The 27,670-nt window shown below is 48.1% G+C and overlaps 1 protein-coding gene across 2 annotated transcripts in view; it reads right to left on the bottom strand.

Annotated features, from left to right (window-relative positions):
* NPHS1 (NPHS1 adhesion molecule, nephrin) overlaps window positions 1-27,670 on the bottom strand; it is a 387,780-nt gene that overhangs the window by 156,377 nt on the left and 203,733 nt on the right. For both annotated transcript variants that reach the window (XM_030213102.1, XM_030213103.1), the window contains 2 exons: window positions 2,982-3,122; window positions 1,623-1,763 (listed from right to left, as the gene is read on the bottom strand). In XM_030213102.1, coding sequence (XP_030068962.1) covers window positions 1,623-1,763; window positions 2,982-3,122 — 282 coding nt within the window. The remainder of the gene's footprint in view (window positions 1-1,622; window positions 1,764-2,981; window positions 3,123-27,670) is intronic.

Below are 27,670 nucleotides of genomic sequence, written 5' to 3'. Positions count from 1 at the left end.
GAGAAGAGGTTAGAGTACAGGTTTAGTCTCATATGCAACACTGTATGGCAGATTAGAGTAACCCACTCAGGAATTAAGCTGTTTTTTTTTTTTTTTTTTGAAATTGCTTAAGTTTTAAGTATAGATATTTCCTTTTCTTGGATCAGTTACCTAAATTTGTGGGCGATAGTTGACTATCCTTGAGGTTGATCATATATGTATATTGAACGATGATTTTTCTTTTGGTGTATTTTCACTCATAAGTATATATTATGAATGTTAAAATTAATAAATAAAGAATAAAAAAAAAAATAATGGCTTATGGACTTTTTTTTTTTAGGAAAATATCCATACCTTTTATAATCCCCGTAAGCTAACTGCTTTTACTAAATTCTCTAGCAACCGTTTAATTACACGGTGAGTGAAGAAATATTTTCTCTGATTTGTTTTAATTTTACTACTCTGTAGCTTCATTGCATGCCCCCTAGTCCTAGTATTTTTGGAAAGAGTAAACAAGCAAATCACATTTACCCGTTCCACTCCATTCATTATTTTAGAGACCTCTATCGTATCTCCACTCAGCTGTCTTTCCTCCAAGCTGAAGAACCCTAGCTGCTTTAGCCTTTCCTCATAGGGAAGTCATCCCATCCCTTTTATCATTTTCGTCATCCTTCTCTGTACCTTTTCTAATTCCACTATATCTTTTTTGAAATGTGGTGACCAGAATTGCACACAGTAATTGATGTGTGGTCGCACCATGAAGCGATACAAAGGCATTACAATGTCCTCATTTTTGTTTTCCATTCCTTTCCTAATAATACCTAAAATTCTATTTGCTTTCATAGCTGCTGCCGCCGCCGCACACTGAGCAGAGGGTATCAACATATCATCAACGATGACGCCTAGATCCCTTTCCTGCTCAGTGACTCCTATTGTGGAACATTACATTACATTACATAACTATAGTTCGGGCTCCTCTTTCCCACATGTATCACTTTGCACTTGCTCACATTAAACGTTATCTGCCATTTGGATGCCCAGTCTACCAGTCTCATAAGGTTCTCTTGTAATTTTTCACAATCCTCTTGCAATTTGACAACTTTGAATAACATTGTGTCATCAGCAAATTTAGGGGTATGTTTACTAAGGTGCGTTAGCTTTTCTAAAACACCTTTAAATTTAAGTTGGTTAAATGCTAATGCACCTATACATTTCTAAGGGCGCATTAGCATTTAATGTTTGTAAACCATTTACGCACAATAAAAATGCTAACGCGCCCATAGCACACCTTAGTAAACATAGGCATTAATTACCTCACTAGTTATTCCCATCTCTAGATCATTTATAAATATGTTAAAAAGCAGCACAGACCCCTGGAGAACCCACTATCTACCCTTCTCCATAGATACAGCCCTGAGTTTTCTCCATGCTATGCAAATAACTGAGGGGAAGAGGAGACCAGTGATCATTCTGCCATGTAGAAATAAATCCCTTTATCAGTGTCTATTACAGTACGAATATCCCCATTGACACTGCCAACATTCTTGTCCTGACTTTTTTTTTTAATTTTTATTACAAGTGCTTGATATACTGCCCTTCAAACAATAGTGCCTTTAGGTGGTTTGCAAATTCCAAATACTTACACTGGATATCCAATTTGATGGTGGTCTCGTTCTCTCCCTCAGCATTCTTGCAGTGGATCCTGTAGTTGCCTGCATCAGAGCGGGTCAGATTCCAGATCTCTAGGCTCCCTCCATCGCGCAAGTGATGCCTGGGAGCTACATCTGTAATCCAATGTGACATCTATCATTTCAAGCAAGACAGACACACTAGAAGGCAATACATCATCCCCAGAGAGAGACAGAGAGACAGAATCCTGCAATTGGGATAGGGTTCACCAGCCACATCTCATAGTACCCTGACGCAGCTATATGCGAAACATGCTGCATGTCGGTGAGTGGTCCCAGGATTACTAACTACATTTAAGTTAAGTACACTTCATTTTAGTCAAGAATAAGATGACATTTTTTTATAAAACTAAAATATTGAAAAAATAAAAGAAAATGTTTGAAGATTTATTAAAGTAATTATTGACCTTTGAAGAGGCAAGCGAGTCAAGAGCAAGTTGGCTCTTGTGAAACGAGTCGCTACTGAGGTCCATAAATAAAGCATTTTGATTATGCATGCTGGTTGTAGTGTGGAGGCTTGCTAAGAACACATTTAGCACTGGGTGATTTGTAATTCTTGGATATATGACCTCCTGCTATTTAAATTTCTATTGTGGCCAAACAATAAGATTTATCGTTCTTCCTTAAAGACATATATATCTCAGCTTTGTGAAATCAGGATTTTGATGTTTATGTATAAATATAAATGTCTAAATGACGGTTTATGCACATCTAAAATGTGAATAACATTTTTAAAATAAGCACCTTAATGGGGTTAATGTCATGTAGATAGTGGTTGTAAGGATGAGTTTTTTAAAATTATAACTGTAGTTGTCTGTTTATATTAGTATATTGTGTAATATGTTGCTTTTTATGAATACTTTATATTAAATCTCAGAGACCAGTTTTGTACTTGGTGTGTGTGATATAAGTGCTATAAATTAGATAAATATTCGCTGGGCAGACTTTCTGGAACATGTTGATCATTATACTGTTGGCAAAGCTTCCTTCTGATACGAGCTAAATGTACTGAGTGGTAACATTTGCAATATCTTTGTATTACTCTTGTGCACTTTAAACTGTTTCTTATTCTCCTGGGGAAAACTTTCTCTCTGCCACTGCCTCTCCATCTTCAGGGATGCACCCTTTCTTTATTTCTGCTTATTTCTCCCCACTATCATTTTTCTTTGTGATCAAGCCTTTTTGTCCCTCTCTTTCTTTCCCTCTTCTCTGTCTCCTCTTTCTCTTACTTTCTGTTACTCTTTTCTCTCCAGCGTGCCTTCTGTAACTGTTTTTGCAGCTGGCTCTCATTTTTCATGCATGCGTCTCACTCACCTTTAATCAGCATTTCTCCTCGGAAGCTCCAGGTGTAAGTGATCTCAGTGGGGTTGGCAGAGACAAGAAGAGGGATCAACACAGCACCATGCTCCACCGCCTGCACAATCTTCAGCTGCAGCTCCGAGAACTCAGGTGGAACTGTGACCAGAGAGAAACACAACTATCAGACACTCAGGAGGAAAGGGTTCTCCCTATGGACAGAGTTTCCCCTCTAGATAATCCTGGTTCTCTGATTCCTTATCGATGAGCAGGTGTGGCAGCTTGAGCAATTCAGCAGTGAGGAGTGTTTTACTCCTGGGGGAATTTTGTGCGACTTTTTTTAAAATTCTGCACACAATATTTAATTCTGCATTGTGTATTGATAATGTTTTATATAGAACTATCCCATCATAAGGCATGAAATCCCTTCCTGCTTTTTCCTTTCTCGGACTCCAACCTCTTCCAGTTCCTTCTCCCTCTAACTCCCAACAAGACCCCTAATTCTGTTTGCTCCCAAAGTCGTCTCCCACATGCAATACCCCACTTTTCATTGTTCTTCTCCCAGGCACACTTTCCCATTTCTCATTCTGTCTTCTCCCCTCCCCAGCTATCATTGTATCCCTTTTCCCACCCTCCTCCATGGCACACTGAAACAGGACTAATTAGCAAGTAAATCAGGAGGCCGAGACGCTGACTTCCAAAGCAAGGCAACTTTTATTAGCTAGCTGTCACAGTACTAAGTTCAGACTCAGGATACTGCGCCACGAGCGTCACCTGACACTCGTTCTTATACAGATTACTGGTCATGCACATAAAACACACCATACATCACACATACACATGCGCAGTACATGCACATGCGCAATACATTAGTAGTTCTGTAGTTCTCACAGAGAAAAGATACGTCAGTTTCATAGCTTTCATAGAAATTGTTACTTTGCAAGAAATGTAACTTATTGCAGTGTTCCAGCACATTTACACAATACAGCCTCTATGCATGGATCACGAGACTGCACTGGCAGAGCCAGCTGCCTTCCTTACAAACCTAAATTGCTGACTACTACAACTTGTTATCTAGCTGCTGGTTAACAAATAGATACTACTAGTAAAAGTCCAAACTGCACAGGTTTAGGTTTTAGTCTAAGCTCATTATATAAAAGCAGAGGTTTTGGTACAAAGTAAAGGTGCAAGTGTGAATGCAAAGTCCAAATAGAAAATCCTGCTAGTGCAAAAGTCCACAAAAGTCCAAATAAAGTAAACAGTGAAAATCAATTTTTGCGAGTTCAGTGGCAGTGCAAGTTCTGCCCCCTACAACACCATCAAGCTTGATCTCCCCCTCCCTCCCCCCACAACAGTGGCACACTTTCAGCTTGCTGCTGCCACCCCTATGAAACAAACTCAACTTTCTCTACTTTCCCCAATCCCCATATTATAGGCCAACTGAATTTTGGGTTCGATTTTGGTTACAGTGCAAAAACTGGCCCAAAATCCTTTTCCGCCCAGTTTTAGTTTCGACCAAAAGGCTATGGCTGCTATTTCGTCCAAAACTGACCATGTGTTTTCGATGAAAGCTGAAAATTTGTGCTTTGTCCTGTTTGTCTCCCTCCCTCCCCCTTCTCTCCCCCCTGTCCACCTGTAGGTGTCCACCCCTCAGGCCTCTCTTACAATCCCTGGTGGTCTAAGGGTGTAGTCAGGGCAGGAATGCTGGCTCTGCTCTCAAAATGGCTGCCATGACCTCTAGTGGTGATCTCGCAAGACTGCCTCAAGAGGTCACAGCAGTCATTTTGAGAGTAGAGCTGACATGGGCAAGAGTGACTTGGGATCACTCCTGCTCTGACTACACCCCTAAACCACCAGTGTCATCTTGGAGGGGGGGGGAGCTACTATTTGCATTCTTTTTGTTTTCTGTAATGCAATTGCAAGTAATGCAGTTATGATCTTGCATAGTAGTTTATATGGTAAATAGAGTACACCAAATAAATGCTTTTTGATACAAAAGTTTAGCAGGAATTTAAGTCTGTAAATTTAGAATGATAAGTTCCTTAGGAATTATCCTCTCTGTGGAGTATGACATCTGCCGTCACTCCAAATGTGGTGCAAAGTCAGCCATTGTGGCTTTTAGTTTTCCATGTGTGTGGAGGTATTTTGCTTGGAGGTAAAACATGGTCTTTCATTATTTAAATTATTACATATATTCTGGCTTTGATACTATTTGGGTGATTCTAAAGAATTTCCAGGCTCTGTCAGGAATGATGAAGATGCAGCATTTTAATCAAATGTGTGGCATGCAGAAACTACATTCTATGAGAAAGGAAACTGCAGTGATTGTTTTCAAGCACAAGTACTAGTCAGCTTATAGTCTTAGTAGGGAAATGATATATGTTTATGTTTATTTGAAAATTTTGATTTATCGTCAAAATTGGACTGGCCAAGACTGGGCGATGTACATAGGCGCCCGGTATAAGAGGCTTGGCCCCAAGCAAGCCACGTCCCTCACCTGGTTTTTGTCACGCGGCGGCGGCACGACATCGACGGGCCACGGGTTGGCGAGCGTGGCGCTCTACGATTGGCTGCAGCGTGCTGAGGCTTCACGTCGGACTCGGAGTTGTTTGGCGCTTGGGGCTGCGCCTCGCGTAGCGTGTGTAGGCTGGTTTCGGCCTACATCAGGCTCGTCTGGCTGGCTCCGCCTCCTAGGGTCTGGATTGGCTCCTCAGGTTCTGGACTCCTCCTGCCTTGTGATCAGGAGCCTATCAGGAGCGTTTCCTGCCAGCTGATTCTTTGCTGCTCCTGCGTTTAACAAGGAAGCTTTCCCTCGTCTCAGCCGCGTGTTACCCGCGCTCCTCTGACCTACTTCCAATCCTCCTGTTCCCGCAGGGGTGGCACGCGGCAGACGGAAGGCTGCAGGCAGACCAGGAGTTAAACACTGCTGCCAGCATGGATGAGGAGCGAGAAGAAGAAAGAAGAAACCAAGGACTTCAGGTCATATCAAATTTCCTTGGAAAAAAAACTCTGGACCGGGAGGGAGGGAGGGGGGGAGTGGGAAAAAAGTTGGTGCCATGGTATAGGGGGAAACAAACAACTGGAGAGATGCTGCACCACAACAGAGAGCGCTACAGAGGGCGCAGTGAGAGAGGCACAGATGCTGGATATGGGGGCGAGGGATGAAAGAGACAAAGATTTTTTTTGGGGGGGGGGGGATAGGAAAAATTTTGGACATAAGGAGACGGGAGAGTTGCTGGATATGTTAGAGCATAAGAATAGGGTCATGGAGGAAGGATATGGTTAGAGAGAGAATATTGGAGATGGGCATATGAACATAGGGAGCAAGCACAGGGTAAGGATACTGAAGATGCTGGACATGAAGGGGGGGTTGCTAGGAACAAGGATACACAGGGGTGATATGACAATGGAAGGGTTTGAGACAGAGGGGTGATATAGGGAAAGGGATGATGTTAGACATGTAGAGAAGGATATAGACACAGACTATGCAGGACAAGGAAAGATAGGGACACCGAAAGGGGAAATGATGTATCTCTGAAGCTAAAGATACAGAAAAGGGAGATGCTGAATTTGGGGGCAAGATAGACGCAGAGTGGCATAGCTAGGTGGGGTGCAGGGGGAGTGGTCGCTCCCCTAAACAGCTCGTGGCAATAAATATTTTTTTCTGCTCCCTTCCTCCTGAGTCCTCTTCTGCCCGTCTCTCCCCACCCGTCCGCGTGGTCACTTTTTACGTCCCTAAATCCTTCTCCCCCTCCTGCACAGCACCGGCGATTCAATTCACAGTCAGCCTTCTGCCAGCGTCAGGGCCTCTCTCTCCTCAGGCGCATCTCACCTCTGCGGAAAACAGGACGTTGCAATAGAGTAGGCGGGACGCACCTGAGGAGAGAAAGGCCCCGACGCTGGCAGAAGGCTGACTGTGAATCGAATTGCCGAAGGCTTCAGGGATGTAAAAAGTGACCACGCGGACGGGACGGGAGAGACACTGGGACCAAAGCTAAGAGAAAAACTAAATGCTCAGACAGCAAAGGTAGAAAACATTTTTTATTCAGAATTTATTAACTGGAATATGTCAGCATCTGTGATATTTTGCATGTAAGTTTCAATTTTTCTAGTATTGCTGCATGCTGAGTCTGACTTCTTGAGGTAACTTTCCAGTTCAGTATTTTGCCTTCATATCTGTTGTGTCATGTGTTTTTCATGTGTGATCAAGATGCTGTATTCTGCTAGCGTGTAGTATTTGCATCCCTTTTTGTTTCACTAGGTTGTGTACTGGTGTTTTAGAGCCCGGTGTAATCATAGTGCTGCCTTTCCACGCATAAGATTGTAGCTTGTCTTGTCCCTGGAATTAGTGCTGTTATGGTTTGGTAAGGTTATGAGTGTGTTTTTGCACAAGTTTGTGTATAGTGTTTTGCAGTGGAGAGATTGTGTGTTGGCCTTACTGAGGTGGCACCAAAACATCAGAAAGGGTGTAGAGGCTAAATCATGACTACTCTTCAAGGATCTACATATGGTCGTTAATAAAGGGAGCTCATTGTGAACACTATCCACCGTAAAAGGGTGTTTTGTGGCTCTACATGAGAATTGTGATATTATGATCCCTTGTTTCATATTGTTGACGGTCTGCATTTTCCGTATGGGTGGTATATTGGTGTATTAGGTCTGCCCAGTGTAATATTTATGGTACAGTAAGATTCTGAGTGTGTTTTTGCACAAAGTTGTGCATAGTGTTTTGCAGTTGAGCGATTGTGGTTAATATATGCTTTGAGCAACCACTTTATTCTTTGACATATGATACATATCTAATATCTAAATTTAATAAAAGGTACTAATTGTGATTATTTTATTTTACTTATTTTGTTTCTGTGTTGTCAGACAATTATGGATGTAAGCCCCGCCCCTGGCCCCACCCCTAACCCCACCCCCTTTAGCCTCCCCAAACAGTTGGGCCACCGACCGCCTATGGCGATGTGTAATTTAAACTCATATAAAAAAACTGAAAAGAATTCCATTTAAAACAGAAAAGGCATACCAATCACACCAGTAAGCGAGGGAAAGAGAAGAGGTAGACAGCCTTACACTAGTTTATATTGAGGGGCATAATCAAATGGTGCCGGCGAAATCGATGGCCAGCCATCTTCGGGGCCGGCGCCATAAGCGGGCGAAGCCAAGCGTATTTTCGAAATACACTTGGCGCCGGTCAAATCGCTCGCCGAGTTTAGAATAGGATCACCGGCGGATCACCGGGTTTAGATGAGAGGGCCGGCTCCATTTTCCAGCCATAATGAAAACCGGACCCGGCCATCTCAAACCCGGCGAAATGCAAGGTATTTGGGCGTGGGAGGAGCCAGTATTTGTAGTGCAGTGGCCCCCCTCACATGCCAGGACACCAATCGGGCACCCTAGGGGGCACTTCTAAAAATTTATAAAAATTACACAATTAGCTTCCAGGTGCATAGCACCCTTCGCTTGGGTGCTGAGCCCCCAAATCCGCCCCAAAGCCCACTGGACACAACTCTACAGCATTACCATAGCCCTAAGGGGTGAAGGAGGGCACCTACATATGGGTACAGTGGGTTTTGGGGTTTTTTGGAGGGCTCCCATTTACCACCACAAGTGTAACAGGTGGTGGGGGGTGGGCCTGGGTCCACCTGCCTGAAGTGCACTGCACCCACTAAAAACTGCTCCAGGGACCTGTATACTGCTGTCAGGGAGTTGGGTATGATATTTGAGGCTGGCATACAGGCTGGCAAAAAAATGTTTTAATTTTTTGTGTGTGGGAGGGGGTTGGTGACCACTGGGGGAGTAAGGGGAGGTGATCCACACTTCCCTCCGGTGGTCATCTGGTTAGTTGGGGCACTTTTTTGGGACTTGGTCCTAAAAATAAATGGACCAAGTCCGGCCAGCGAAATGCTCCGGCCTTTTTTTTCCCATTATAAGGGGAAGCCGGCCATCTCGTAACCACGCCCCGCCCCACCCCCCTTCCTGCCTTTGCTACCCTACCAACACGCCCCCTTGAAGATTGGCCGGCGCCGCATTGAAAAAGCAATTGGGGCCGGCCAAAATCGGCTTTCGATAATACCGATTTGGCCGGGATCAAAGGCGATCCCTTTCGAAAATGGTAAAATTATGTATCATACCTGATAATTTTCTTTCCATTAATCATAGCTGATCAATCCATAGACTGGTGGGTTGTGTCCATCTACCAGCAGGTGGAGATAGAGAGCAATCCTTTTGCCTCCCTATATGTGGTCATGTGCTGCCGGAAACTCCTCAGTATGTCGATATCCAAGCTCCATCCGCAGGACTCAGCACTTAGAGAATTACACCCACAAAGGGACACTCTGCCCAGCTCACCACCGCCGAAACGGGGGAGGGGAATTAACCCAGGTCATCCCCACACAAGTGGGGGAGGGGAATCCGTCCAGCTCATCCCCGCGGAGCGGGGGAGGGACACCACACCTGCCGATGCGGGGGGATCTGGCTTATCCTGCAACCGCAACACGGGAGGAGCTGACTGACCCTAACACCGCCGAAGCGGGAGGGGTACAAAGCTGCCCTACTGCCGCACGAAGCGGGAGGGAGCGCCGGCAGAATTTAAGTCTCAATCCAGCCCCGTAAAACGGAGGGGAGAGGAATGCAGCAGCTCACTGTAACACAAATTCGTCTCAACTCTTGAAGAATCCATTGAAAAAACTTGAACACAAAGTCCTCCTGAACAGGAACTGAAGACTAAACTTGAACCTGAAATGCAACCAGAATATAAACAATACAGATAACTAGGAGGGACTATGGATTGATCAGCTATGATTAATGGAAAGAAAATTATCAGGTATGATACATAATTTTACCTTCCATATCATCATGCTGATCAATCCATAGACTGGTGGGATGTACCGAAGCAGTACTCACCCAGGGCGGGACATTGAAATCCCTGACCGCAACACTGAAGCTCCAAACCGGGCCTCCGCCCGAGCAGCCACAGTCAAGCGGTAATGCCTGGAGAAGGTATGGGCCAATGCCCAAGTTGCCGCCTTGCAAATCTCTTCCAAGGAGACGGACCCGGCCTCTGCCATCGAGGCCGCCTGAGCTCTAGTGGAGTGAGCCTTCAGCTGAATACGCGGCACCTTCCCCGCGGCCACATAAGCCGCTGCAATGGCTTCCTTGACCCATCTTGCCACTGTAGGCTTAGCAGCCTGCAGACCCTTACGAGGACCTGCAAACAGGACAAACAGATGATCCGATTTCCGGAAATCATTGGTCACTTCCAAGTATCTGATGATGACACGTCTCACATCCAGATATTTGAGAGCAGAGTATTCCTCTGGGTAGTCCTCCCTAAGAAAGGAAGGGAGACAGAGCTGCTGATTCACATGGAAGCGAGAAACAATCTTGGGCAGGAAGGAAGGCACTGTGCGAATAGTCACTCCTGCCTCAGTGAACTGCAGAAAAGGCTCTCGACATGAGAGCGCCTGGAGCTCGGAAACTCTTCTGGCTGAAGTGATAGCCACCAAAAAGACTGCTTTCAACGTCAGGTCTTTCAGAGATGCCCTCGACAAGGGTTCAAAAGGCGGCTTCTGCAAGGCTCTTAGCACCAGGTTGAGATTCCACGCAGGCACCACTGAGTGCAGAGGAGGGCGCAGGTGATTAACTCCCTTGAGAAAGCGCACCACATCTGGCTGCGAAGCCAGGGAAGCATCCTTCAGGCGGCCCCTGAAGCAAGCCAGAGCCGCTACCTGGACTTTAAGGGAACTGAGCGACAGGCCTTTCTCCAGACCTTCTTGCAGGAACGCCAACACTGAAGAAATTGGAGCAGTGAAGGGAGAAAGTGAGCCTGCTTCACACCACGCTGCAAAGATACGCCAAACCCTGGCGTAAGCAGTAGAAGTAGAGCGCTTCCTCGCTCTCAGCATAGTGGCGAAGACCTTGTCTGAGAAGCCCTTCTTTCTCAGACGCTGCCGCTCAATAGCCAGGCCGTAAGACCAAAGGGGGAGGGATCCTCCATCACCACGGGACCCTGATGTAATAGGCCCTGCTCCACTGGCAGCCGCAGAGGATCGTCGACTGAGAGCCTGATCAAGTCCGCATACCAGGGACGTCTGGGCCAGTCCGGACCCACCAGGATTATCCGGCCCGGATGCTTTGCCACCCGGTCTAGCACCCTGCCCAACATGGGCCAGGGCGGGAACACATAGAGAAGCTCTTGTGTCGGCCACTGTTGGAGAAGAGCATCTACTCCCAGTGATCGAGGGTCCCGTCCTCTGCTGAAAAAGCGCGGCACTTGGCAATTGGCCGATGACGCCATCAGATCTAGACTCGGCTGGCCCCAGCGCTTCGTGATGTCCAAGAACGCCTGAGCAGATAGCTGCCACTCTCCGGGCTCCAAGGTATGGCGACTGAGAAAGTCCGCCTTGACATTCATGACTCCGGCAATGTGGGCCGCTGACAGCTGTTCCAGGTTCGCTTCCGCCCACTGGCATAGATTCATAGCCTCCTTGGCTAGAAGGGCGCTCTTGGTACCTCCCTGGCGGTTGACATAGGCCACAGCTGTGGCATTGTCCGACAGGACCCGTACTGGCTTCAACGCCAGTACCGGGATGAACTCCAAAAGCGCCAACCGAATGGCTCTGAGTTCCAGGAGGTTGATAGACCACTTTGCCTCTGCAGGAGACCAGAGCCCCTGCGCTGTCCTTCCCAAGCAGTGGGCTCCCCAGCCCGACAAAGAGGCGTCCGTCGTGACGACAATCCACTCCGGGGTCACCAGAGGCATTCCTGCAGACAACTTGTCTGTCTGCATCCACCAGCTCAGCGCCTTGCGCACTGCTGGGTCCAAGGGAAGGCGCACAGCATAATCCTCCGACATCGGAGTCCAGCGCTGCAGCAGAGAGTGTTGTAGTGGTCTCATATGAGCCCTGGCCCAGGGCACTACTTCCATCGTGGCCGTCATAGAGCCCAACAGCTGCACATAGTCCCAAGCCCGAAGAGGAGAGGCTACTAGGAACTGGTCCACCTGAGCCTGAAGCTTGACAATCCGATTGTCTGGCAGGAACACTCTGCCCACTTGGGTGTCGAATCGAACTCCCAGATACTCCAGGGACTGAGTCGGGCGCAGCTGGCTCTTCTCCCAGTTGATGATCCACCCCAGGGAGCTCAAAAGAGCAACCACCCGGTCCACAGCTTTGCCGCACTCTGCATAAGAGGGGGCTCGGATCAACCAGTCGTCCAGATAAGGATGGACTTGTACTCCTTCCTTTCGCAGGAAGGCCGCGATGACCACCATTACTTTGGAGAAGGTCCGCGGAGCAGTAGCCAACCCGAAAGGGAGGGCTCTGAACTGGAAGTGTTTTCTTGGGCGTCCTTTAGGGCCGTGCCACCTTCCACCGGCAACGCCGTTTTCTTAGTCACCGCAGTGATTAAAGAATCCACGGTAGGCCAAATAAAGGCCTCACGTTCACTTTCAGGCAGAGGATAGAGGCGGGACATAGCCCTAGCCACTTTGAGGCTCGCTTCCGGGACATCCCATTGAGCCGAAATTAAGGTGTGCATGGCATCATGCACGTGGAAGGTTCTAGGCGGGCGCTTCGTCCCCAGCATAATGACAGAGCCAACAAGGGCTGAGGGAGAGACGTCCTCTGGCGAGGAAATCTTCAAAATGCTCATGGCCTGCAGTAACAGGTTGGGCAAATCCTCTGAGCGAAAGATCCGCGCTGCAGAGGGGTCATCCGCTCCATCCGAGCGGGAATCCGTCTCCTCCAAGGAATCCCCAAAGGACCGTTGGGAGAACTCAGATACGCTGCCCTCATCTACATCAGAGGAAACAGCGTCCTCTAAGGCCTGGGAATCCACCCGAGGGCGTTTACTTCCGGGGGCCTCAACCCCGTTATCGGACAAGGGAGAAGGGGCAGCGTTTTGCATAAGGAAGGCCTGATGCAGCAGCAAAATAAACTCGGGGGAGAAACCCCCCAGACTGTGTATTTCAGCAGCCTGGGCCACAGCCCTAGACGCACCCTCAACCGGCGCTCGCAAGAGCGGGGGAGCAACATGCTGCGCATCCAAGATGGCATCCGGCGCGACACTCCGCGAAGGAGCCGCGCGGGAAGAACGGCGCTTAACTTTAGCCGCTTTTTTGCCGTCGCCCAAATCAAGGGCGGCCATGGCATGAACGTCTCCCAGCTCAAGGGCGGCCCAAGAAGAAGCCGTCCGAGCAGAGTGGCCGGCCAAGATGGCGGAGGCGAGCAGCGGGGGATGGGCATTTATGGCGGGAAAAACCGCCGCGCCGGAGGAAGACCCGGGACACTGACCGGCCTCCAAACTGACACCCAACAAGGGCGAATCAGACTTTAAAACCCCCGCATCCCCACTAGAAGCGCACACGCGGTCCGGGGAGCGATTCTTCGCGCCCTCGCCCTTCGACGCCATAGGCCACGTGGAGATCAATCGGGGAACCCCCTGCCCGCTATAAAAAGGTAAAAATTACCTGCTTCTCGCTCCGAGCTGTAACGACCTGGTGTCCCAGTGAGTAGCTGCAATAACGTTTAAATAAACGTCGAAATAAACGCCCTTAAGGACGTCCAAAATTTTTTTTTTTTTTTTTAACGGAGCCAGCGGGAGGGGGGAGAAAAGGAGGGACCTGGCGCCACCAGGTTTGCACTTGCTCAAGAAGAGCCCTCAACCCCAGGCACTCAACAAAACCTAAAAATTAGGCTTGGAGGCCTAGCCAGAGCTGCTGCTGTGTGTGACCACCACCTGCTGAGATAGAGAACATACTGAGGAGTTTCCGGCAGCACATGACCACATATAGGGAGGCAAAAGGATTGCTCTCTATCTCCACCTGCTGGTAGATGGACACAACCCACCAGTCTATGGATTGATCAGCATGATGATATGGAAAAGCCTGATTGTGACCCTAAAATGTGTTTAATGACTTTACTGTTATTCTCACTTCTAAGGATTTTTACTGCTGCAATCCTCACTGCAAAGGTATATGAGCAATGCACTGTGTTTAAGGTAGTCCAGTGGCGTACCAAGGATGGGGCGGTGGGGGCGGTCCACCCCGGGTGTAAGCATTACGGGGTGCTCCGCTCCGGAAACTCCTGACCCAAAGGCCGCTGGCGCCGCAGTCCCCAGTCTCCACCTGCCTAACCTCAGCTCCTTCGACAGCCCCCTTCTCTCTGCCACCCGGCCCCCTACATTTTAAAAATCTCTGAATCTGCGGTGCAATGCCTCGCGTCTGCCTGTGAAAGAAGCGGATCGCTTCGTCAGACCTTCTCTCACTGCGTCCCCCCTCCTCCTTTGATGTAACTTCCTATTTCTGCGAGGGCGGGACACAGTAAGAGAAGGTCCGACGAGGCGATCCACTTCTTTCACAGGCAGACGTGAGGTGCTGCACGCTGGTGCAGCACCGCCGATTCAAAGATTTTTTAAATTCAGGGAGCCAGGTGGCAGAGAGAAGGGGATTGTTGAGGGAGCTGAGGGTAGGCAGGTGGGGACTGGGGGGGTGCTCAGATGGGAGAAGGGGCTGGAACTGGGGTCTGAGAAGGGGACAGGAGGGAGAATGGGCCCTGGCAGGGGCAGGTGGGAGAATGGGTCTGGGGCTGAAAAGGGGGGGGACAGGTGGGAGAAGTGGGCTGGGGCTGGAACTAGGGGCAGGTGCGATAATGGGGCTGAAAAGAGGGGGCAGAGAGAGAGAGGGACAGATCCTGGATGGAGAGGACAGAGAGGGAGGACAGACCCTGAATGGAAGGGAAAGAGAGGGAGGGCAGACCCTGGATGGATGGGAGAGGGAGGAGAAATGGTGGATGGAAAGAGCAGAGAGAAAGGGAAGACAGTGGATGGAAGGGATAGAGAGAGAGAGAGCAGACAGTGGTTGGAAGGGGGAGGGAGAGAAGGAGGGCAGACAGGGACAGATGGTGGCTGGAAAGGGCAGAAATAGACGGCAGACACTAGATGGAAGGGAGAGAGAGGGCAGATAGTGGTTGGAAGGGGCAGAGGGAGAGAGAGGGCAGACAGGGCCGGTCTTAGGCAGAGGCGACCAAGGCGACCGCATAGGGCCCCGCACCTAAGGGGGCCCCGTGCGGTGCGCCTCAACTCTGCCTTGCTCGTGCCTCCTCTCCAACCTCCGCCGCTGCTCGCCTTAGTCGCCTGAGATGATCCGCATTCCTGCGGCTCAGCCGCTCCGCTCTCACCACCACCGGCGCGGCGCCCATCCCCGGCTTGGGCCCACTGAGCCCGCTGTCAGCTGCCGAGTCCCCAGACCCGGCGACTAACTGAGCGATGCCAGCGAGCCAGGCCAGGCAGCAACGGCCCCGCCCCCGACGGCGACAACAGACAGTTGCAGCGCAACGGCTCACCTCCAGGCTCCAGCTTCCCGCTCAATGTCCCGCCTTCTGATATATTTCCTGTTTCTGGATGCGAGGGTGGGAGTCACTGAGCGGGAAAAGCTGGAGCCTGGTCGGAGGTGGTGAGGACGTGAGGTGAGCCATCGTTGCTGACGCCAACAGTTGTGCACTTATGCCAAATCGAAATCAGATTCCATGCAGGCAGGAGATCAGGAGAAGTGTCTCATCTAACGACGCTTGCGGACGGTGCAAGGGTTGGAAATGTCTGCCTCCCTGAGAGGAATTTGGCCCAACAACATTAGTTGCTGGAGAAGCTGAGCAAGTAAGATCTTCTGGCTTGGAAGAGGCTGTTTCTAACATATCTGGATTATTTTCACATAGATCTGCAGATATTTCTCCTGATAATAATTTCGATGGCAATAGCAGATTTAGCTAAAACACTGCTTCCAGTAATTAATGATACGACACCTCGAATTAATCATTTGGAAGCTAGACTGCAATCACAGGAAGAAAAGATTACTGTTATGAGAATTGGAACTACTAAGTGTAGTAGACTTGAACTGAATAATCTCACTTTTCTTCTCTCCCTCTGACAGGCCTCTCAAGACTTAATATCTTTAAAGCCTTAATATCCTGGAGTATAACCTTGGCATACCAGCACACACCTGAAGCCTCTTTATTTTCTGAGATTTCCTTTATTGAATAAATATAGGTTACTCAGATGTTCAGAAGTATTGTCCCAAAGCAACAGAGACTCCGTAATTCTGAGAGCAGTGGTTGGAGAAGATAGAAGTCTGAAGAAAGGCAACTTTATTGCAGAGATAGGAAAATAGTTGGACAGAAACAAGTAGTTAGAGATGGGTAGCTGGAATGTGCAATATCTTATTAGAGAGAGAGATATTAACAAGATAAAAAAAATGAGTTCATTACAATGGGTTTAGCAGGACAAGTGCTGTCTGAAGCAAGATGGAGAATGCCTCATGGAGAAGAAGAGGCCAAAAAGGGGCTCACACAGGCCCAGGGAGGAGGAGGTAAAGGGACCAATAGGGATAAAGCCTGCCATCAGGTAGCAGGGGTGGTCCCAGAGGGCAGCCCTCGATTGGAGGGAAAGGTCATACCTGGCTGACCTCTCAGGACAGAGATAGTAAGAATGACCAGTAAATAATAGCAGGTAGACAAAGGAGCCAAGCTTGGCTCAGAAAGAGAAGAGGTCTTTGTAGCAGAATAGACCAATAGTAACAGTCCTTATACAGACAGATGGGGTGACTGCATTACATGTGAGACTATATCAGTGGTGTACTATTACAGTATCCTGTCCTGACCTGAGGAAAGGTGTTTTGTTTTCCGAAAGTTAGTAAAAATGTATTAAAATTAGTCCAATAGAAAGATTACCTTATTTCCATGTTCTATTTATAAACATTTATTAATACATGTCTCCTCTGCTTTTCCTGGATCTCCTGTCCCTCCCCCTTTTTCCTTCTTTTTTCTAGTCCCTCTTTCCATATTTGTTTTTTTTCTTTCTTTTTTTTTTTTGTTTTTAATTATTATGCAAGTTTATCATGCCTATTGTTTTTTGCTAAATGCATGGTTGCACATACACTTGGATTTACAAGTGTATGATGATTGTTATATACATCATTATTTATTTATTTATGGCATTTATATCCCACATTATTCCCACCCACGGGCAGGCTCAATGTGGCATACAATAGTCTATCAAATAACAATATTAAAAAATACAGTAATTAGAGTCGTTAGGGAAAGAGGAACAGCAGGAGGGAGCAGGAGAGAGGGGAAGGTGACAATTTGTCGCTGTGGCAGCCGTGGTTCAGAAGGATGAGGCACCAGGAGGGCTCACGGCGTATGCTCTACCGAAAAGGAAGGTCTTGAGCCGCTTCTTAAAGGTTGGGTGATCAGTGGTGAATTTAACCACTTGGGGCAGCCCATTCCAGAATTGAGTGCTAAGATAAGAGGAAGCATACACAGTCTTATACTTTAGGCCACTGAAAGCTGGATAGTGGAGATTGAGATACGAGCGAGCTGACTTGCAGGAGTTCCTGGGTGGCAAGTTAATGACAGCATCCAGGTAAGCAGGAGCATCTCCATAGATGATTTTGTGCACCAATGCGCAGATCTTGAAAACGATACGGTCCTTCACAGGAAGCCAGTGCAACCTCTCACATAGTGGGCTTGAACTTTCAAATTTCGATTTACCGAAGATGAGTCAAGCTGCCGTGTTCTGAGCAGTTTGCAGTTTTTTTAGTAACATGGATGTGCATCCCTCGTAGATACTGTTGCAGTAATCGAGACGACTTATAACTAGGGACTGAACTAGGCTGCGGAAAACCTCTCTAGGGAAATAAGGCTGGATACGCTTAAGCTTCCAAATGGAGAAGAACATTTGCTTGACCATAGACTTCACATGCTGCTCCAGTGTCAAAGATCTATCAATTATGACTCCCAAGATTTTTAGGGACTCCGAAATTGGCAGGACAAGCTCAGGAGTGATTAGTGTAGGAGGCCTAAGTTTGTTAAAGCGAGAGGAGAGGATCAAGCAATGTGTTTTCTCGGCGTTGATTTTGAATCGAAACGAGTTGGCCCAGTCAAGCATGGTGCTAAAGCCTTGTCGGATCTTACTAGTTATTTCATTTGGGTCTTTCTCAAAAGGGATGATGTCCGATTGTCCGATATGCCATTTTTATTAGTGATATATATATATATATATATATATACACACACGTTTATATATACTGTGATAACCACAGTGTCTGCCCTTACAGGAGGAGACCGCCAGAGGGCGCTCGCCCACTGAAATTGGGAAAATGCCCATTCTGGCCACTAGAGGGAGCTCCAGGGATCGAGCTGAGTATGGGCATGTATGGGCCAGTAGAGGGAGCTCCAGAGAGATAGCTGTGGGGAGTGAGAAGAGGCTTCTAGGCCAGATCTGTCTGGAACCAGAGGGGCGAGGTTTCAAGAGGTGGGGAGGTTTATTGGACACCTCATAAATAGCTTCCTCTTAGCAGAGGGGAGAGGTTTGCCCGAAAGAGAGAAGTTTTGCCCAAGGGAGAGAAGATGGGGGGACCTGCAACACCCAGAACTGGAGAATTATAAGCCAGGGACTGAAGAAAGAGGCTGGCTGAAGTAGAGCTCAAGAGAGAGATCAGGAGAAGGTTCCCTCCAAAGGCAAAGAGGTACTTACCTGATGGGGGCCAGGCAATGGATAAGATTGTTATGCACAATTGCTACTGAAGTGTTTAAAAGAACAAACAGCCGTGGGGTGGAGGATAGGACCGTAAGGTTAATGTGAATAAAGAAGGTCCTATCCAGGGGAGGAGGCTGTTACACCCTGAGACCCAGATGTCCCCAGTAAATGGTCTCAGGGGTGAATCGCAGTAACAGATTAATAGTGGGCAAGCCAGGTTCCCACAAGACTGTAACCTAGCTAATAAACTGAATTTACATGCAACCAGCTAATTTGCATATTTTTGCAAGCAGAGGAAGCTGTGAGATCTTCCAGAGAAGGGTGACCTGGGGGCCCCACCAGAAGAACTGGTAAGGTGGGTCGGTTACCAGGTGATACAGTGGTGAGGCCAGGCAGGAGCCCCTAGAGGACCAAGGCACACCAGAGAAGGCTCCGGTGGGGGGGGGGGGGGGGTTTACAAAGGGCACTAGCCCAGAGAGTCCTGAGGGTGGAATAACCCCCAGGAAGACAAGGACAGGCAATAATTGTATCCCCCCAGGAAAGGGTGCAGAAAGGCCCACTGACTACAGGAAGGTTCTGGAGGACTAGAGAACTCGAAAAGAAAGCTGAGTGGAGCAGGCGTCCGTCTCCAGAGGATGCCCCGGTATGAGGATAGCGGGAGCGGTCAAGTTCCAGAGGTCAGTCAGTCGAGGGACACGACGTCTACTGTGATCCTTTTTACAAATGGTGGCAGTGGTGGGATGTACAGCGGACGTCCACGCAGAAGGCAGACAGACCGAGTCGGAGGAGTTCCAGAGTCCAGAGACCAGACGAGTGGCCAGAGTGTGAAGGTGGTGTCCAGGAGGTTCCTGAAGCCCGTCGAGGGTGCCAACGCTGACAAAGGCGTATTACTCGCCTACCCAGGTAAAGGGTACCTAGGGGGGAGGCGAGGGAGGATCCAGTAAACGGAGAAGAGCAGTTCATGTAAATGCTAGAAAGGCTCGTTCTTGTGGAGATTCTGGTACGAGTTTAAGAAGTAGAGCAAGTGTAGGACCAGGGGAAAAGACAGTCCGCACTTGGATATCTCTCTTGTGTTGCAGGCTACATCCCATCAGACGGTCGAGAAGGACGTCGGAGCCATGGGAGGGCGGAGACGGTTCAGACCGAAGAGAAAAGTCCAGAGGCCCGAGAAGCCGGAGCCCAAGTCGCCAGCAGAAGGAATGGACATGGCAGAGTTGGACACCATGATCCAGGTTCTGGGACTTGGAGGGGGACTGTGTTCAGTGACTGTTGGGACATTGTTTAAGCCTGAAGGGGTGTCTGGGGAAGACAGGACCCCGAGAAAAAGAGAAGGGATTGAGCCAGAGTGTGACCAATGTGGGGAAATGGGCCATGTTGGAGAGTGGTGTCTGGCAGTAGGCAGTTCAGAGGATGAACTGGGAGACTGGGAGGAAATAGGAAATCCTACAGTCAGTTGGTTGGGGTTAAGTAACATGGCAGGCAAGAGGAAGCCCAAAGGCCATGGGAGTCGAGAGGTAACCCATTCCTCAGGGGCAGACTGCATGGGTAGTCCGGGAACCCAAAGGGAAAGAGGTGTCTGCAGGGAAGAGGGTCAGGAGGAACCCGCTGCAGGGAAAGCACCCAATGTCCCAGGGAGAGGGGTGGCCACAAACCTGAAAAGTGCCAAGAGGGAGGATGGGTGCCGGGACAAGGAAGGAAAGCCCCAGTTGCAGGATAGTGAAAGTCCTGGTAAGAAGGGTAAACCCTCTAGGAAAGGGAAAGGGGGTGTAGGCCCAGGTGAAAACTTCCCAGGTAACAGGATAAAGAGTAGTCCTGATTGTGGAGGGGAAGTCAATGTACACTGTGAGCAGGGGGGCGAGACAGCTGAAGATAAAGTAGGCTGCCCATGCTACGGTGAGGACCGGGCAGTATTTCCATGGGGTGGGGAACCAGGGAGCGTTGCCCCAAGGGAGAAATACTGGGAGGCCCGGGAAAAGAATGAGAACCTGCTGTTAAAATCCCTTACAGAAAATGTCTGGCAGTTAGAAGGGGAATTACAGGCCCTAGGTAAACTGGGGCAAGTCTATAGGCGCCCGGAGCAATACCTGAGGGAGGTCCTGGAACTAAATAAAGGACTAATGGTAACTTTAGTGGGCCATATACAGCAGCAGCAGGGGGCGGCCCAGAAGGCGATGGAGAATAGTCTGAGGGAGAATGAACAGAGATGGGTCCTATTCGAGTCAGCTTGTAAGGAGGAGTTGGCTGCTTCAATGCAGGCCTTAGAGGCCAAACTGGCAGAGTCCCTTAGGCAGAAGGAAGGCTGTGAGGCACTGCTAGCCGCGGTTAGGGCTGAGCTGCGCACAGAAGTTAAGCTAAGGGAGGAGAGGGAAGCAGAAGTAGCCCAGCTTACCACTACCCTGAAAGAGACCCAAGCCTTGAGGGAGACCCAATTAGCTAAGCTGCAGTCCACACATGAACAGGAGATAAGGGACCTCACAGACAAATTGCAACAAGACCAGGAGCAGAGGGTATCCCTAATTAAAGCTGAGTTCCAGAATGCTCGTCAGGAGTGGCATGAAGAGCGGGAGGCCCTGAGGGAAACTATTAGGGAGATGGGTAAACTACAGCACACAGCTATAAGAGAGCTGAGGGGGAGTTTAACCCAGGTAAAGGCTTGGCTGGGAGAATTAAAGGGCCAGCAGGAAAGCCAGCTGAGGGAAGTACAGCAGGGGTATGATAGAGCTGTGGTAGAGTTAATGGTGGCCTTGCAGCAGACCCAAGCTGAGTGGGCTGTAGAGAGACAGCAAGCCAAAGAGACCACAGAAAGGGCAGAAAGATGCAGGGAGGCCATGGAAGAGAAGTGCAGAGTGCTGACCCTAGCAGTTGATGTGCTCTTCCAGGATGGGCAAGGGAGGTTAAGAGAGCTCCAGGAAGCCCACTCCTGCATTGTAGCCCTACAGGAAAAGCTCAAGGGGAAGGAGCGACCAGGAGGGGTCAGTCAACTCCTACCCATGAGTAAGGGTCAGGATAGGGAGAGTCAGAAGGACCCAGGAGGGGCTAAATTAAGTAAACCCCTGCCCAAGGGGCAAGATAGGGAGAGTCAGAAGGACTCTGGTAGAACCACAGGAAGAGATGGTGTAAAGTTTAAAGTGGGTGAGAAACCCCAGAAGGGCAAGCAGAAAAGGGAAGGGGCTGCCCAGGGGAAGGAAAGGTTCAGGTCCCAGAAGAAAGGGTTGATCCTAGGGCCCAGATACTGCACAATAGAGTTGGGGGATGAAAGAGCTCCTAGGCAGGGGACCCCGGCTCAGGAAGGGTGCCAGGGGGAGGCTAGATCACCCAGAGGCTGGGGGGAGTCTTGTGCTAAAAGTGGTTATCCTAGTCCAAAAGGGAGGAATAGGAAACACTTAAAAGCCTCAGGGAAAAGGAGACTTAGAACCCTACACACAACCCACAAAGGTCAGTCAGGGCCTAGTGGGCGTAGAAGTACAGCCCAGGGGGGTAGACAACAGGAGGGTAGGCCTAGAGATTGCCCTGGGGTGGTAAGGAAACCCGGACATAGGAAAGTATGCCAGAAACCCACAGTGAGGAAGGGGGTGTACCCATGGGCTAGGAAAGTAGGGGAAGAGATTAGACGCCGAGGCCTAGGAAGGCGTAGAAAGAAAAGCTTAAGGATCTTTGAGTTTCTAGGGGTTTCAGAGGAAGGTCCCCTAGAGCAAAGAAGAGCCTTTGTGGTAAGGCGGACCACTGGGTACAAAGCCTTCCTGAGAATCCCTCCTAAGTGATAGGGGAGAGAAGGAACCTGACCCCAAGATGAGTTAGGGGAGTCAGGAATTGCTGCACCTCAAAGAAGAGATTTGAGGGAGCAGCAATATCTTAAGGGTGGGGGTATGTGATAACCACAGTGTCTGCCCTTACAGGAGGAGACCGCCAGAGGGCGCTCGCCCACTGAAATTGGGAAAATGCCCATTCTGGCCACTAGAGGGAGCTCCAGGGATCGAGCTGAGTATGGGCATGTATGGGCCAGTAGAGGGAGCTCCAGAGAGATAGCTGTGGGGAGTGAGAAGAGGCTTCTAGGCCAGATCTGTCTGGAACCAGAGGGGCGAGGTTTCAAGAGGTGGGGAGGTTTATTGGACACCTCATAAATAGCTTCCTCTTAGCAGAGGGGAGAGGTTTGCCCGAAAGAGAGAAGTTTTGCCCAAGGGAGAGAAGATGGGGGGACCTGCAACACCCAGAACTGGAGAATTATAAGCCAGGGACTGAAGAAAGAGGCTGGCTGAAGTAGAGCTCAAGAGAGAGATCAGGAGAAGGTTCCCTCCAAAGGCAAAGATGGTACTTACCTGATGGGGGCCAGCAATGGATAAGATTGTTATGCACAATTGCTACTGAAGTGTTTAAAAGAACAAACAGCCGTGGGGTGGAGGATAGGACCGTAAGGTTAATGTGAATAAAGAAGGTCCTATCCAGGGGAGGAGGCTGTTACACCCTGAGACCCAGATGTCCCCAGTAAATGGTCTCAGGGGTGAATCGCAGTAACAGATTAATAGTGGGCAAGCCAGGTTCCCACAAGACTGTAACCTAGCTAATAAACTGAATTTACATGCAACCAGCTAATTTGCATATTTTTGCAAGCAGAGGAAGCTGTGAGATCTTCCAGAGAAGGGTGACCTGGGGGCCCCACCAGAAGAACTGGTAAGGTGGGTCGGTTACCAGGTGATACAGTGGTGAGGCCAGGCAGGAGCCCCTAGAGGACCAAGGCACACCAGAGAAGGCTCCGGTGGGGGGGGGGGGGGTTTACAAAGGGCACTAGCCCAGAGAGTCCTGAGGGTGGAATAACCCCCAGGAAGACAAGGACAGGCAATAATTGTATCCCCCCAGGAAAGGGTGCAGAAAGGCCCACTGACTACAGGAAGGTTCTGGAGGACTAGAGAACTCGAAAAGAAAGCTGAGTGGAGCAGGCGTCCATCTCCAGAGGAGGCCCCGGTATGAGGATAGCGGGAGCGGTCAAGTTCCAGAGGTCAGTCAGTCGAGGGACACGACGTCTACTGTGATCCTTTTTACAATACACCATATGTATTCTCTATAGTTGTGATTTTATTTGTATTTGCAGCTTATTCTATTGTATTCAGTGTTTGAATCATTATTATGACTTTTGATCCCTTGATTTATGAAATTGTTTTACCCTATTTATTCATGTTCATGCCGACACAGACATTTATTATTTACTTAAGTAAAAGTACAGTGAACATTTAAAACATTTACTTAAGTAGAAAAATAAAGTTATTACTTAATACTTGAGTAAAAGTAAAAGTACCACAACCACAATGAATGCAACTCTTTCATGCAGGTGTGCATTATTCCCTACAATCAAAGTGGTTTACATATTATATACAAGTACTTAATTTGTACCTGGGGTAATGGAGGGTTCAGTGACCTGCTCAGAGTCACAAGGAGCAGCAGTGGGAACCTGGTTCTCCGGGCACTGCACTAACCACTAGGCTACTCCTCCACTCCAAAATGTCAGGTTTCATTCCAGTACATTACATTTCAGGGTTTTTAATTCCTGTGTTAATAGCAATCAGGCACAAGCCAGCTTTGAACCTGCAACCTTTGATTGGAAGACAGCTGCTTTCCAGGAGGAACTATTCTGCCTTGGTCAATGACTGTACTGGCAGAAGTGGCATATTCAGTCTGATAAAGATTTCCTTCAAATTAGACTATGTTGCAATACTACTACTGTCTGAAGGTATTGATCAAGGGAATCTGTCTGAAACATGTGAATTCCTTATAGCAAAGAATGCTTTATCATCATATCAAATCCATTAGAATTAGTATTGTCAAATCACCACTTGCATCATCATCATCATCATCATCATCGTGTCCAATTACAGAGAAGGCTTTCACAAAGTTGGAATCACTGTCTGTTGTACTAAATTTTTCATCAGATGGTAAATTCCATATGAAAGTCTTTGAGAACTGATGCAAAAACATCAATGTGTGCAAACCCTTCAATCAGACAAGGAGACTTCCTCTCTAAAAACTATCAATCCATTGAACAGCCACCCCAATTTACAATTATCTATGGGATAAAAGCAGTCTGTTGTAGAGGAGACATATGTCTGTTCACCAAAAATTGTAACCAGCAGCTCAGCTTTGTATCTGCTTCAAAGTGACTCATTACTGTTTTGTTTTGTTGAACTAGTTACTGGTCTCCAGCAAAATACAGAAAGCTCAGAGCAGAGGCAGCTTATTCCACAAGGCAGGGGCCAAAAAGATAAAAAGCAGATGCTTCAGTAGATTTCCAGTGGGCTCTTGACATAAATATAAACAAAATGGTATATATTGCTCTTGATTGTAATTTTTCAAAGCATATAGTCCTCGCATTTTCAGTAACATCAATGTGCTTTTGTATTCTGAATTGTGCATCAGGCTGGTATAATGTCCACAGTGTTGACCAGTGTCTGGACTCCTTTACCCTATTTTATGAAGAATCTATATCATGCTGTCCTTTAACTAAATACAAAACGGGAAACATCTCAATGTTACTTTCTATTGTTACTTGTGCACAGTTTGGGTAAGCATCAAAATCTAGTAATCATGATGGGTTTTTTTTTAAACACGTTCTCATAATGGTCCTACTGGAAGATATTTAACTACATCTACATTGACTTGGGAACCTAAATGTGCTAGACTTGATGAGAAGTCCTTGTTAAAATGGTTCTCCCAGTTTTCAGCTTGTGCATGCAGTTCCTGGGAATGGAGGGTAATAATCTCCTGTGGATTTAGCAGAGGGCTGCAAACTTCGAACTCTGACAATCTCCAGTGAGCCTCATTGGTTCACATTCACACAACCAAACTTTAGTTTTCAGTTTCAGGTGATAAGTTTTGGCTGCAGTTTCGGTTTCAGCTGGAAGTGTTTAAACAGTTTTGGTAGCAGTTTTGGTTTCAGCCAAAACTGAAAAAAGCTCACCTTGCTCTGCTCCCCTTGCTCTGCCCCCCCCCCCCCCAATCCCCATTGCACACTCATCTTGCTCTGGCCCCTTCTCGTTCTCAGCTATGAGCATCGGCAGCTGATCTACTACGCTCACTCTCTCTCACCCTTCCCTGCTGAACCCCACAGTAAGACGAGGTCACAAGGAGGAAATGAACTGGTGCACATTGGATCACTTCCTCCTCCTGTTTGGCTTAGTCAGGACTAAACTGGCATGAGGAAATGACACGAAATGAGCAGAGCTGTTGCTTGCCCATGGCTGTACTGGATTTTGCACCTCCTGCAGAGATGGGGGAATTCTGAGCAAATTCTGTGCTAAGCAGTTGTGAAGAAAGGAGTAAGTGTTTGCTTGAATTCTCAGTGCTTCTAATTTAGTCCACCAATAAAATAAAACCCTCTGACTGACCTCCTTTGCAGGCAGGCAGACTGGTGTCCTACAGGTGAACTTTCTGACTTTCCAGAGGAAGGTGGAAGTTACAGGAAACTGTTAGAATAAGAGGAGTGTCCAGTATAATCATTGGGAGACTCTAGTTGCAGAAGAATCCTCCTCTGACTATAAAACAGAGACTCCCCATAGGAGTCTTATGGGCCGATGATCAGAAGAAAACACAGACGCTACAGGCTGTTAGCTCCACACTAGCACCTACGTTTGCTACCACCCTATGATCAGAGCATGAAACAACACGCTCGCGGGCTCTGAACGCAACTAGCATGTAAATGCATGCAAAACAGGGCTCTTAGTACAAGTCATGTTAAATGTATTCCTTCCCAATGATCAGCAAGCCAAACATTGGCAGCTTGGAGCTGGCGCTAGAGTTTGTAGACCATTGGAGAGGAATGGTGAGCCCTGTCCAGCATGCATTTGCATGCTAGCAGGCCCCCCATTCCCCCCAAAGCAGCAGCCCCCCCCCCCCCACAGGAGCAGGAACCCCAATCTGACCCCCCTCCCAAGCAACACGGGGACTGGAGTCCCCCGACCCCCCTGACACAAGTTCAACCCCCCCTAACCCCCCTAGCATCACCTCAAATAGAGCCCTGGTGGCCCAGTGGCCATGAATAAACCCCCTCCAGACCTTTGGTCTAGTGACCCTCTTCCTCACCTCCCTACCTTCGTTGGAGGAAAGAGGTGACCTCTCTTCTCTTCCATTGGCGCTGCCTCAACAATGGCAGCACCCAGCCCTGTCGCACTGGATGGGGCTTCACACCATATAATGGCAGAGCAGAGCTGGGCGCCGCCATTTTTGAGGCGGCGCCTGGGTGTTCATGACTGGTTAAGGATCATTTAGCTAGAGAGATCCTAAGCAGAGAATCACCATTGGAACCCAGTCTTCCTAAGTTTTATCAAGGTTGCCAGCTAATTGTAAGTGATAACCAACTGTCAAGAGAACTGATAACCCTATCTGCACCCTGCAGTTGGAGCAAGAACCCTTCTACTCCTAACAGAGTTGAGGGAATGTGGCACTGCTAAGAAACAGGAATGAAGTGCTGGAGGGACATTTGTAAATACTTCTGCTACAGTTCCTTTTCTGTTTGCTACATGTTGATTGCCTCTGCCATTAGTACAAATTATAACAGACTTTGAGAAACAGCAAACATCCTGGTTCAGAACAACTTTATCGGAATTAATTGAGTTATTGAGTGGAGATTTATAAAAGTATGAACTACTTATTTGGCCCCCTGGATATTTATCCAGTCCTAGCCTTGGTCCCAAAATCAACAAAATTATTTGTGTAACCGGCTCCCATTTCACAAGGCACGCACTAGGCAGCCACTCAGGCAAACACACTTGAATCTAGGGATTTAAGATGGATTGCCTGTCCTGTTATCCATGTGTTGTTATTTTTCTATACAACACTCTCTCCCATGTCCTTATTTCTCTCTTCCCTTTCCTCTCTACTAATCATATTTGTTAGTTTCTTCATCTAATTCTACACAACACCCCCATCCTTTTCTCTGATCTTTAGTCTTACCTCTCCTCTTTTGTCCCATTCATTTTCTCCCTTTCCTCACTCAAATCTCATTTGACAATTAGTTTACTTCCAATTATTTCTACAGCTCATACCACTTCCTTCACTCAGAAGTGGAAACCTATTTAGAAGACCTTGGCACCAACCAAAAACATGAAGGGGCCGGGGGGGGTGATTTTATAATGTATTTCTGCTACATTTCTTTTTGTTTTCTTTTATGTTTCATCTCTTTTTTT

The sequence above is a fragment of the Microcaecilia unicolor genome, chromosome 8 (assembly GCF_901765095.1).
Source record: "Microcaecilia unicolor chromosome 8, aMicUni1.1, whole genome shotgun sequence".
NCBI classification, from domain to species: Eukaryota; Metazoa; Chordata; class Amphibia; order Gymnophiona; family Siphonopidae; genus Microcaecilia; species Microcaecilia unicolor.
The sequence above is the reverse complement of the archived record's forward strand: the minus strand, read 5'-3'. Positions and strand labels throughout refer to the sequence as shown.